The sequence below is a fragment of the Fopius arisanus genome, unplaced genomic scaffold (genome assembly GCF_000806365.1).
Source record: "Fopius arisanus strain USDA-PBARC FA_bdor unplaced genomic scaffold, ASM80636v1 scaffold00016, whole genome shotgun sequence".
Lineage (NCBI taxonomy): Eukaryota > Metazoa > Arthropoda > Insecta > Hymenoptera > Braconidae > Fopius > Fopius arisanus.
In genome coordinates, this window is record NW_011887755.1 from 1,159,945 (window position 1) to 1,173,283 (window position 13,339).

A 13,339-nucleotide genomic window follows, 5' to 3' on the forward strand; every position below is an offset into this window, starting at 1 on the left:
TATAATTTCATTAGGAGTATATATATTGCAAAAGTTTCGTTTTAAAAAATGTCAAATTTTTCAATTTCACTAGATATCTTCTGGATTTTCAAATATTCAGTTTTTAAACAATATTTCCATTGATTAGCGATTTACAAAAAAAAAATTGGAATTATTTAAATAAAAAAAAAATGAATGACGCTGGTATCGAACCCAAGGGATCCGCGTGCCAGTCGAGCGCGTTGCTGACTAGGCAACGCGCTCATTACGAAAATTTAATTTCATTAGTGGTATATATTCAATATATTGAATAATTTTTTTCATTTGAAATTCCACAAAATGTGGCTTCCCCCTTCCGCTCGTTTTACAGTTGGCTAAATTTCAGTTAAACAAATAAAAAAAAAGGCATTCCTTCCCTCAGAAAATAAAATTCACCCCGTTGACTTGATAGACACCCCAGCATTGGTGTGGCGCCCTCCCTCTCTTGGGGTGGAGTACTACGATGCCCCTGGGGCATCAATTCAAACCCCCAGAACTGAGCCTCTACTTTAGTCAATCCTCTTTGGTCACACATGCAAAATTGATAAAGAAAAGAGAAATGGTGTGGCGCGTGCGCGGGAATAATCCTCAAGTGCTTTGAATTTTCGGAGAGGAGTGAGAACAACGAGAACAGCCCTCAGTCGCTGAAAGATGGACGGTGGTGGAGCGTACGGTGGTGGTAAGGCTGGTGCCCCATTCGACCCAATTTCATTTGTACAAAGGCCTCAGGTTATTCTAAAAGCAGTATGTCTGGTGAGTCACACACTAAATAATAAAACAACTCAATTATTCGTCCTCTGACAATTAATCCAACTCAAGAGCCACAGCAACATTGAATACATCGATTTCAACCCCCTCCCCCCTCCCCACCCTTCTGCCCTTCGCGCCCGCTACGATGGGGATGTTCTATTGATTTTTATGAGAATTAACTCAATAGAATCACCATCATAACGAGCGTAAAAAATTCTCTTACCATTTTTGGATTTTTCAAATTCTTTATATTTGAATTTTGACATCATGACCCCAGGGTTTATCATCACGATTGATCTAGTGATCGATAAAACTCCTGAGGGGGATGATGAAGGGGCCAAAGGGCGGTTTTTTTTTATCTTCAATGCACGGGCTAAAAGAGGGACAACCCTACACTGTTTTAAACCTGTGCCGCCACTTTTTGAATTTAATTAAATTTTCATTATGAGTCATGATGAGGGATTTTTTTTTGTTTCAACCGCTTCAGCTCTTCTCGATCATTGTCTTCGGATCTATAAGCAGCAAAGGATATATGAACGACGAGAGTGGCAAGGAGTACTGCCTTTATAACAAAGATGCAAATGCTTGCAACTATGGTGTTGGTATTGGAGTTCTGGCATTCCTTGCCTGCATCGGCTTCCTCGTTGGTGAATATTTGTTTGAGCAAATGTCATCGGTGAAAACACGGAAACATTACGTGCTTGCTGATCTTGGGTATGAATTTTGAGTTATGAAACGAATTATGTAATGAACGGGAAAATTATTATTTGCTGGCTTTGAATTCAGTGGTTTTTGTGTCAAGGATTTAAGCTTCAGGCTCTTGCTGTCTCCGAAATTTATTCAAGTGTTGAGTGTTTGGGGGTGAAAGAATGGGAATTTTCGGAGATAACGTTTTTAGAGCACAAATAATCGTTTTCTCGGGAAAGTGGAGCAGAAGGAAATTTTCGAGGGGTTGGCAATGGAAGGAATTCCTCTGCTTCTCAATGAAAAATAGGGCAGAGGGAGGGAAATTTTATAGATTTTCTCCAATAGATTGAGAGATATTGATGATTAAAGACGCTCCCCCTTTTCCTCTGCTCTCGTATGTGTTTTCGACAATGTTAAAGGACTTGTGACAAAATCGGAAGATTTTAATTGCATTTCAATAGAATTTATACTGTATTCTAATGGAATTCAATTTCAATAATTCAATTAATTTTCAATACTCAATTTAAATTCGCTACACGGATACGCTACATTCCGGTGTGCGCATTTTAGAGCACTAATGGGAAATTCAAACGAAACCAAACTCCACGGAATTTTCATTACTCTCGGTTAACAAAGTTCGTATTTCAGAATTTATTCTGGTGCATCTTTGATGTTCATTGTTTTTCATTTATTGCAGATTCTCGGGACTTTGGGCATTTTTATGTTTCATTGGATTCTGTTATTTAACTAATGCATGGAACAAATCAGCAACACCTCCCGATGGATATGGTGTTAACAATGTTCAAGGAGCCATTGCCTTCCTGTTTTTCTCTATATTCTCGTGGGTGAGTAATCGCGCAATCCCAGTAATGCCTCTTCACTCAATCCTTTTAAATTACCCCACCCTTAAAATTTTAAGAAACAAATAAGGAAACTGCAATTTTGAATAAACAGAATGATTTCTATAATTTACATTAAAAAACACCGGGACTTTGATGAAATAAAAATTTTTGTTTCCTCAATTAAAAATTTTTTCTTCAACGCAGATATTTTTTAAATAAAATAAAAATACATGCATTTTACTGTTAAAAAAAATAATCTGCCATTTGGATTTCTTTACCAATTATAGTCCCTCGGGAATAGCAATAGTATCTCGTCCTGGTGATAAAAAAAAATTGAAATTGTAGGCGGGGAGTGCTTGGTTTGCATTCCAAAGATTCAAGCAAGGTACAGATGCTGCATTTGCACCGAGTTATGAGGCAGATCCAGTGGGTGGTGCTGGTTACACGAGTTATCCAGACGCACCAGACGCGGCATACCAGGAGCAGCCCTTCCCCCAGCAACAGCAGCAGCAACGCGGTATGACTGATTTCCAGGCTCCAGCATATTGAGATCATTGATATTAGTTTCAACAAGCGAAAACCAGCAAAAGAAATTCGATGTTTACGATAATTCAGACGTTATTGCACAGCGGCAGAGCCATTCAACTCAACAACAACAATTAGCATAATGAAATGAGATTAATAATCATAGGAAGGACAGTAAAAATGGAATGGGACTTTAACTATTCATTAGAATTTCCCCGACTTTCCTTTCCTTATTATTTATGATAGCTCTCTTTTCAAGTATTGCCATGTTACATTATTAAAGTTACAAGCTACTCATCTCGATAAATTCTATTGCTGCTTTTTGTATGATATAGACAAAAAAATCAAGAGACCTAGGGAATCTTTATTTTTCGGTGTACCTATATTTTAAAAGAACATGGGGATTAAATAATGAAAGAGAATGTACACGTGAACTGTGAATTGAAACGGGCCTCAAATGACCGTACTGTATCGTCTATTCTGTTGAAAAAATTTACTTACTAATTGTACTGAGGGATTAATGGGGAATTGGTGATTATATCAAGGCGACCAGTAGTCGAGCAACCAAACGTTCTACATATAGTTCGTTGAGATGCTATTGTACCGAATGCTTGATTCATTTTCAATTATAAAAATAATTACATAGTGTTCAGAACAAGGAGGAAAATTTCCATCGTGATTGTGCAGTTAGTAGATTGAAAGTAGATCATTATCAGATTATTTATTGATTAAGTAATGATGGAAAATGTGTAGCGGAAGGTTCTAAACTGTGAGGAATGAAAAAGAATTTATATTTATTGAGTATGAGTATTTGAGAGAGAGCCAGTTTACTGCTATTTGCTTTTGAGAGATCTTTCTGCCGATTTTCTGTGCTTTTTTTTAATTTTATCTAGAGCCTTCCGATTGACTTTTGTAAGCGCGAAGAAAAGAAATTCTTGACGACAGACTACGATACTTCTATTGCTGGAAAACACGTGTTTTTTTTTCTCAGTGAAGGCGGAGCTTTCATGTCCAAACACCCGCCAAAGAGTTTTAATTTCGTGTTGATCAATCCAAAGCTAGCAATCAACCGCTGATTTTTGAATGACTGATAATTATTTAATCGTCGAGTTTTGTGGTTTCAATTCCGCCGAATATTTTTAGAAGAATTGAAACCCCAGATTCTGGTTTATACGTTGACATCCGAATCACATGTACCTGGTTTTTATTTATTTAACTTTCATAAACTCCAGCTATTATTTATACTTTAAAAAATAAAGCGGTAATTATGCGTTGTAAATTGATATAATCGCGTAATTGTTGTGATTTTCGGACTGCCCGATGTATTGCTGATGGAGATAAATCTAGTTACCATTAATTCGGTGTGCATAATCCTTGTGAGCAAAGACTTAGCACGTGAAAGCTCCACGCGAAGAAAAATTAATAATAAAATTTACCTTGAACCTCAGTAATCGGCTCTGGAGGAATTTCAATCCAAGCAGTGTAGGACAAAAACTTATCGGCTTTTCACTACGTCAGGATAAATTTCATTGTAAATTATTCTCTGTGCAAAATTCACTGCGACTGTATGAATGTCATTCCTGTATAATCCGATAGTATTATAGACTTGCGAATTATCTGTAGATTATGAAAATTCTGGAAATTAAAAAAAAAATGATGAAGCAAAAGTAAAGTAATGTAATGAACAAAATAAATATATTAAACAATATAGCTGTATTATAAAGAAAACGTGAAAAAGGGAGAGGTCGGTCATCGGCGCCTTGGGATTATTGCACATACGGTGTTAACATCCATTGTGCTCTTATATTCATTTTCTTCCGTCAAACAGAGCAAAATCCGTACAGAGAGAGATTTTCACGGAAAAACTGATAATGCAGTACTAGAAACGCTAGGCAATCTGACAAGCGCAGGAAAATTTCAGCAAGCATGTGAATTTCACCGCATTTATGGGAAATTGAATTTTTCATTTCTATATAAATACAAGAAAATTCACATTCGCTTTTTTCGATATCTAGAAAAAAATCTCTCTCCGTGTGAAAATTCACTCTGAAATTTATTGTGAAAAAAATCTAATATCTTGTCTTTGTTGATTTTCGACCAATATGTTTCATAATATTGAATAAATAGAGTTATAATTAAATGTAATCTTGGTTATTATTATGATTCATAATTTCTCTCTGCAATAAAAATATTTACATTGAACAAAATTTTATTTCTATTTCATCCTCTTCGCAAGTTGCGGTGCTATCTCGAAATTGTTTTTAAATCATTGAGAGATGCTCCTTATATTTTATTTATCTTGGATTCATTAATTGATTTATCCATTAATTGATTTATAGTTATCATGATTGTATCTCGTTTTTTCAATGTTTAATGCATAATCATTGAGAGAAAAAACAAAATTTTGGGGATTGAAAAGAGCGAGGGAGTTCAACTCACCACAAGAAATCCACAGCTCTGGTCGAAATAGCAGAAATCTCTCTTAACATCTCATTAATGAAGTTTCTTGTCTCGAAAGAACTCCAGACCCAGTGGCCAGTGTTTTGAGAGCGCATTGCCAGGTTCACTCTTAAAAATTTTTCTCTTATCTCTATAACCTTGTTTTCAACTAAAAAGGTTACACACCTCAATTAAACCATCTGTTAACTAACTTCATCTAACTTAGTACTACCAATTCTACTGATTCGAGAGATAGCACGTGAATACGGTGAGCCCTAAATATTGCTTCGGTCCATAATCCAAGTGGTTGACCATATCTAAATTAATTGGCAAGTTACATTTCTTCAAGTTTTTTTATAGTAACAAGCATGATTAAATAACCGACATTTTCACTTTTGTCATTGACATCGAAACGTAACCGTTCAGATTCAAAAGCCATTGTTCAGTCACTCGGGCTGTAATAAACCCGTGAATAATCCAATTTTTCACATTTTCAGGTCGAAGTATCGTTTGGTTATCACTGAATTACGTACGATTACTCCAGATTCGTCGCAACCCCTCGGAGATCGAAGAACTATAATTTTAGATTGGATAATAAAATATTGTTGTTAAAAATGTCAGACGTGAGGCCAACGATGACTGTCTCAACAAACACCAATAATGGTGCTTGCGTTGTTTGCTACAGGAATGTAAACATTTACAGCATCGGTATGTGCGAGCATCCGGTGTGCTACGAGTGCAGCACACGAATGCGTGTGCTATGCAAACAGAACGAGTGTCCAATATGTAGACAAGATCTTCCCAAGGTCGTCTTTACCACGGTGATCAAACCATTTCGTCACATACGCAGGGGCAATCTCCTGGACACTCGTTACAATATTTATTTTGAGAGCCCAGATATTCTGGAGAAGTTTACAGAACTTCTGGCTCATTCCTGCAACCTTTGCGACGAGAGACAGGTTTTCAGCAGCTTCAACAGCCTCAAAGACCATATGAGGAAGAAACACGAATTACATTATTGTGACCTTTGTGTCGAAAACCTAAAGGTAATTACTCATCAGTCAGCATTGCACTTGAATTATTACACGATCTATTTCTTCCCATAAAATTTTCATATAAATGAAAAAAATAAAAATAAAAATTCTTCAACATTCCCACACATATAAAATAAATATACTCCTAAATTTTAGAGATAAAAAAAACGAAAGGAATCTGAGTGGGATAGAGAACCGCATTGAAACCTCAAGAATTTTCAGCCCTAACTCTCCTCTATCCCAAAGTTCTCGAAACAATGCAGTCAAAATTGGTTGAACTCACTCATTAAATAATTCTCCCAAAACCACAGAAATGTTTTTTATCCAAGTCCCTGAGATCTCATCCTCAACTCATTCCAGATATTTTCCTGTGAGCGTCGCTATTACTCTCGTCCAGACCTCGCCCACCACCGTCGAAAGGGTGACACAGACGACAAGAGCCACAAAGGGCATCCCCTCTGTGAATTCTGTGATCGCAGATACATGGACAACGACGAATTATTCCGTCACTTGCGCCGCGACCACCTGTACTGCCATTTCTGTGACGCTGACGGTTTACACCAGTACTACAGTTCCTACGATTACCTGCGAGACCATTTCCGTCAGGAGCACTATCTCTGCGAGGAGGGTGTTTGCTCGGAGGAGAAGTTCACCCCAGTCTTCCGAACAGACATAGACCTGAAGGCGCACAAGGCTACAGTGCATGGCAAGCACCTGGGCAAAGCGGCAACAAAGCAAGCACGAACTTTGGAGCTAGAGTTCACCTTAGCACCTCGTGGAGACCCCAGAAATGCTCGAAGAGTTCCGCCAATGGGTGCAGGCCCCTCCTACAGAGATTACACCCCGAGGAGTCGTGAGTACGTGGAACAGAGGGACTTCCACGAGTCCGGCACCCCATTTTTCGACCCCGAGGCCTCGTTCATGCGTCAGCCCGACGTCCAGAGTACTGAAGAGTTTCCTTCACTGGGTAACGCCCCCGTCCCCTCGAATCCCACGCAGACCAAAACAAAGGGTCGAGGCAATCTCACTATCAGAAATTCCCTGGCTCCGCGACCTCTCGCCGTCACCGACGAGAACTTTCCTGCCCTGGGGCCAGACTCCACCCCCAGCAGTGTCTCCAAAACGGTCAATTTAAGTGTCTACTCGTCGAGCAGGACCCAACCATCGAGCTCAGGCCCATCGCGACCTCAGAGTTCAGCCCCTAACGTCTCCATCCAGGTGAATCACAAAACCGATGGAAGTATAACGACTCGCGTATCGGGGCCGACTGTCAGAATCCGACCAAACACTTTCACCAGAGATTCTGATTTTCCCGCACTAGGGCGCAGTGACTCCAACACCTGCAGAATGGACTCCACCGCCTCAGAATGGACGAAAGTCAGCTGCGTCAAGCCCTCCTCGAGCTCGAAGAAGAAAGTCGCTCCGGCCCCTGTACTAGATCATCCAGCTTCCCCAGTCCCCTCTAGTGAGGCTTTTCCCAGCCTCCCCAAGTCCTCGAAGGCTAAGAAGTCCTCAGTATCAGTGGTGGCTAATGACTCTGCCTACGCCTCCACTTGGAATCGGTCTACAGTAATCGATAACGAATCAAACTCTAGTGATGCGAACAAGGTCAATACGAAGAAAAAGAAAAAAAAGAAAGTAAAAACATCAAGTGGTAATAACTCAAGTGGAAATGAATCATCAGCCTCGAAATCAAATGTACAAAGTGCCCAGATGCAGGATAAACCGTCCGAAGCCCTCAAGCAGACGTCAAACCAGTCGTCAGGGGCAGGCAGAGTTGACTGTCATAATCAGGAGAACCAAAAATCAACAAAGAAGAAAAATAATTTCCCAGAGCCTCAGTCCATGACTAATTCACTGGAGAACGAGACAAAAGCGTCTACCAATGGACTACGAAAGAGATCGGAATTAAAAATAGATAGTTTAAACAATACGAATAATGTGCGAAGAACAGCGGAGGAGTTTCCAGCGCTAAGTAGATCATCAAAGACAACTCCAAATCCACCCCCTGGCTTCAGTACCGGACCACCACCACCACCTGGATTTGCGGTTAAACTCAATAGCACTGAACAATCTCGAGCTGACAATGGCCTGACATTTACAAACAGTTCAGGGGAGAGCTTCTCCATTTTCCCTGATAGCAGTGATAAATCGTGGACCTATGTGCCACCGTTGGACTTTCCCAGGAGGAATAAAAATCTGGTAGCAAAAATTGGAGAGGTCTTGGAGAGCCAGAAAGAATCAATGGAAGAGTTTCGGTATTTGAGTGGACTCTTTCGCCAGGGAACACTCAGTGGAGAACACTATTACAAAAAATGCAGGAGTGCTATGGGCGCTGATTCATTTCAAGATGTTTTTCCAGAAATGCTTATTTTACTGCCGGACATTGGTAAACAAAAGGAACTTTTTGACTTGCATAAGAAGGAAGTGGGTGGTGTTAAAACATTAGATGTCTGCAGTACCTGTGGGCAGATTGTAAAAACTGGGAGTGATTTTAAGGCACATTTATCGAGTCATACTCTGGACTGCCACTTTCCTGCTCTCGGTCAGACCACCACTGTTGTGGGAAATACGTGGGTTAGGAGAGGGGCATGATGCTGAATTATTGATTGTTGAAGCATCATTAATCCTTACTGGTTGTTAATGATTTTCATTATTGGCGGATGGGGGGGAACAGATTTTCAGGGCTAAGTTGTTCATTGTTTGGATATGCAGGGATCATAGAGGGATTGAGAATTTTGTGGATTCGAAAATTCTTACTTTAACTCACGTTGAAAAACAAATTATTCACTCGTCTCATTTTGCCATATCTCCTTCTTCGGTGAGTATAGAAATTATTTTTGGGAAAAATCGAATTTTTCTCTCGTTTGAAAGGATTTTTTTCATCAGTACGAAAGTGGTAATGTGAAATAAGTCGAATTTTAGTACTGGTAAAAAAATTAATCATCTGTAAAAAAAGTTCCTCAGCGTTTAAATATCTCTGCAGATGAAGAAGATGAAATTTTTGTAGAACCATTTTTTGGAGCGTTCAATCCTCTTCGAAAAAAAAATTTTTGATAAAAATATTATTGGCTCCTGTCGTTTCCGCGATATTTTCGAAGACTCACCGAAGACCACTTATCTCATCCTACCACTTCGAGACTGAGTTTATAATTCATAAAAATATTAAATACGATTTATCTCACTTTCATTTTCCTACTAGTGTACATTCATGAGGAAGAAATTTCAGAGAAATAGAGATTTGTCAATACTGGAACGTCTTGAGATCTAACTCTTTATTTCTTCTGCGTTGTATGTAGATATTTAAGTTTAAGACCTAACGATTGATTATATTTCTGTTGTAAAATTGAACAAAAGATTTTTCAATCACCGATGTACCATTTTGTACAATAATAAAGTTAACAGAAGGATTTATATGAACATTCCGATTGAAATTATTACCAACAATTATTTCCTCTCGTGATTTATTAGTAGGACATAAGATACTTTCTTTACAAATGATATGTACATGTTGGATATCTGATGAAGAACACTGAGATTTCAATCATTTGTAAAAAAAACCAAAGGAACATAAACCAAACGCCTATAATTTTTCACCCGCTATAATACTCATAGAATCATTAATAGTAACATCGAGCTGGCAGAATTATTTTTCTCGTTCCGATGTATAAAATATGATTTCATGATGGATAATTCCGCAATTGAAGCAATAGTGTGACCTAAAGTAATGATAAACGCAATAAAAGAAACCAGTATTACTTAACCATAATATTATATTTAAAAACTACAATATTCAGTAGCAAAACGCCATTGGACTTGACTTTAGCATCACCTCATAATTAAATTCATGGAAAAAGAGGAGCTATCAATAGAAAATAAACCAATGAAATAGTAGTATTCGATTTTTCTTTCAGGCGATATCCACGGTACATAAATATTGGGCGATAACTCGTTCATTGGTACAATGGAAAAATTTATTAATGGAGTTTAATCACTTTTTGGCGAGTTCGTTGCTCAACCAGTCGAGTCCCTCGTAGAGCCCCTGTCCCTGGGTGGCACAAGTACTCTGAATGTACCAGTGACGTCCACGTAGTGCATTAAGGCCGAGTTTATCAGTTAATTCAGCAGCAGTCATAGCATTTGGAAGATCCTGCTTATTAGCAAAAACGAGTAGTACAGCATCCCTCAATTCATCCTCCTTCAGCATGTTAGCAAGCTCCCTCTCAGCCTCAGCAATTCGCTCTCTGTCATTGCTATCAACAACGTAGATCAATCCCTGTGTATTCTGGAAGTAGTGCCTCCACAGTGGACGTATTTTGTCCTGACCACCGACATCCCAAACAGTGAAACATATGTTTTTGTATTCCACTGTCTCCACGTTAAATCCAATGGTCGGTATCGTCGTCACTATTTCTCCCAATTTTAATTTGTACAGAATTGTCGTTTTACCGGCTGCATCCAGACCCACCATCAGTATTCTCATCTGCTTCTTCCCGAATAAACGAGTTAACAAACTACTCACAGTCAGTCCCATTCTCCCTTTGTTTTTTGGCTGTCAATCACCAAAGTTTTTCTCCAGGACTTTATTTTACGAGGTACGAGGTACGGTACTTCCTAACCCACCTAGGCTTTGTCTTGCCTTTATGGCTAATCGACACAATTTTTCTCTCTCTCTCACTACTCTTTACTCACTGCGTTATTTTTTGATGCTATTATTTATTTATTTATTTTTTTCCACCGTTTTCTCGGGGTATTTGTTCAATAAAGAATGACGATTATGATTTGGCCACTGAGTAACTGCTCAATCGGTGCGGCGTAAACGTCACGTCTTTGGTCGTCACTCATCCATTCGTCACCACTATCACCACGTATGTAGAATATACAATTGTGCGACTAAGGAGATGAAGAACACATACGGTACTCGATGGCGATGTTTATTGGTCCTGATGGTGATGGTAGTGGTAAGGGGGAGCGTTTGTAGTTCACTTCACCTGGATAAAATGCCTTTTCGTTCTCCAACTCTTCGGTGATTACTCGTTCTCTAAATATTGCGTCGTCGAGACACGATCCGACACTCCCAACCCGAAGGCGCCATAATTTAAATGTTCAATGACGTATCGTTAATGTTTGTACATACAATAATAAGAAAATTATTTCTTCCAAAATGGTTTCTATTTCAAGGTTAAATGGAATTTTGGAGTTTGCAATTTTTTTCCATTCAATTGTGTGCAAAATACAGTGATTACGCAATTTAGGAAATTTTGGGAGTGCCATTGGAGAATTGAGGGAAATCGTACGGACCCTACGAGGTTAATAGAGATTTCCAGGAACTTACCATGGCAGTCGAGTCCCTCGATGGCGGGAGTGCGCTTGGAATTCAAAATGAGTGAATGAGTAGTAAACTTGTTGCGTGCGCAGCAGAACGAGTTGGTTCAACTCTGTTTAATACTTTTTTCCTCACATTAATGATTATGTCGATAGCATCTGTGACACGTTAGCCAGGGATAAAATAAGCTTGATAGCAGGTGATGAATAGATTATCCCCAGCCACTGGGGACAAAAGAACAAGAAATGGTAATCAATCACCCGAGATTTCTACAAACCGATACGAATCAACTCGATCTAATTATAGCAACAAATGCTAATTCGCTCAATCGTGTTCACCAATTTTATTCAGCCACAAAAAATACCTCGAGTGTTCACGTATCCATCGCGTGCTGGTAATGTCCTGACATAAAGAAATACCGAAAACTTATCCAAAATCCATTTCGCCTCAACGATGGGTGTCTAAATATTTATAGCAGCGTCTGCACAGTGTTTCATCACGCTTGGGACGAATACTTGTCTATATTTTTACGTGGATTATATTGGAATGTCGTGGCCAGGAGTCAGATAGACAATTTAAAATAGTTCATGCACAATCATTAAATCCACCTGGATACAATGAATACAATGAATTAATGCCCTAAAAGTCTTTTTTTTTACTAATCCAAGATAACACGCAAAGGCAACCGAGTGGCTGAATAATTTCGAGCTCCATTTACCACGCAATAATGCCTCATCAGAGAGTATGGGAATAAAATGAACAACAAGTATCACCGAGATTTTTCACCCTCCACCCTGGAGTACTCGATATCCATGAAAAATCAGTGACGTTCTCCTAATGAAGATTAATGCATCAGGATTAATGGACTGCACACGCAAAGTACAGAGCTGGGGATTGGCCCCGGACTGGAAATAGACGCATTGACTTGCATATACCACACGCACAATGAATATCTGAGGAGCCGATTGCGCTGTATCTGCATGGCCTCGGTATCGAGTGCACGAGTAACTCTGCATATGGTATATTACCGGGAGATTCAGAGAAGGTATGACCTCCAAAATAAAACAAACTCACTCTTACCACTTGATCGTCAGGTGCTCTCAGGTATTGGTCCTCATTTTTCCCCAGTGCTTTCACCGCTCGTCAAGGTATGGAACGCGATAAGGATGCATCTTGGAACATTTCGGCTCCTGAAATAGTGAGTCATACATAATCAATTTCACATTCAGCGGGAGGAACAGAGGGGGAGGAGGAAGTAACAATTTTTTCTCTCCCTTTTTTTCTTTTTTCCTGTTGCAGAAATGAAGTGAACACACGGGGCTGGCCTCGACGCTTGGTAATCCGGAGATGGAAGTCGCCTCCGGACGCCTGGAGTTTGGGAGTAGTCGGTTACCAAAGGAGGAGGAGGAGGAGGAGGATGAGGAGGAGGAGGTGAAGGAGAAGGAGAAGGGGGCAAAGGTGGGTGGATGGTTGATAAAGGGGGATATTTAACAGTGGGGGTGGCGCATGCGTTTCAACGTCTGTCACGGAGTTCGACGTTTTTTTTCCAGTCGCCGGTAGACACTTTACCGAGCACCGTTTACGCTCGTCTCCGGGGCTTGTGCGGCCGGAGTTCACTCAGAAACTGTTCGGGTCATCCACGGTGTCCAAGGATTGAGGGAAAAACATTGAGTAGGGGGATGAGGAAGTGAGGGGGGCGAGAGGTGTTTGTGGAACGG

The 13,339-nt window shown here is 39.7% G+C and overlaps 3 protein-coding genes across 4 annotated transcripts; 2 read left to right on the forward strand and 1 right to left on the reverse strand.

The window, feature by feature from the left end:
* Nucleotides 1-630: 630 nt before the first annotated feature.
* On the forward strand, nucleotides 631-3,472 carry Syngr (synaptogyrin). The gene is made up of 4 exons (XM_011300227.1): nucleotides 631-771; nucleotides 1,256-1,482; nucleotides 2,153-2,300; nucleotides 2,643-3,472. The coding sequence occupies exons 1-4, from the start codon at nucleotides 670-672 to the stop codon at nucleotides 2,844-2,846; spliced, it is 681 nt and encodes a 226-aa protein (XP_011298529.1). The 5' UTR covers nucleotides 631-669; the 3' UTR covers nucleotides 2,847-3,472.
* Nucleotides 3,473-5,286: 1,814 nt separating this feature from the next.
* LOC105263789 (zinc finger protein 598) lies at nucleotides 5,287-10,019 on the forward strand. 2 transcript variants are annotated; one of them, XM_011300229.1, is made up of 3 exons: nucleotides 5,287-5,590; nucleotides 5,759-6,307; nucleotides 6,656-10,019. In XM_011300229.1, exons 2-3 carry the CDS (start codon nucleotides 5,876-5,878, stop codon nucleotides 8,888-8,890), a joined length of 2,667 nt encoding a protein of 888 aa, XP_011298531.1. In that variant the 5' UTR covers nucleotides 5,287-5,590; nucleotides 5,759-5,875; the 3' UTR covers nucleotides 8,891-10,019. The 2 variants fall into 2 exon arrangements, with proteins under 2 accessions (XP_011298531.1, XP_011298530.1); XM_011300228.1 differs by having other exon boundaries at nucleotides 5,287-5,529.
* A 31-nt stretch (nucleotides 10,020-10,050) lies between these two features.
* Nucleotides 10,051-11,378, reverse strand: Arf102F (ADP-ribosylation factor 2). Its single transcript, XM_011300230.1, has one exon. The coding sequence runs from the start codon at nucleotides 10,827-10,829 to the stop codon at nucleotides 10,287-10,289; it is 543 nt and encodes a 180-aa protein (XP_011298532.1). The 5' UTR covers nucleotides 10,830-11,378; the 3' UTR covers nucleotides 10,051-10,286.
* Nucleotides 11,379-13,339: the final 1,961 nt, after the last annotated feature.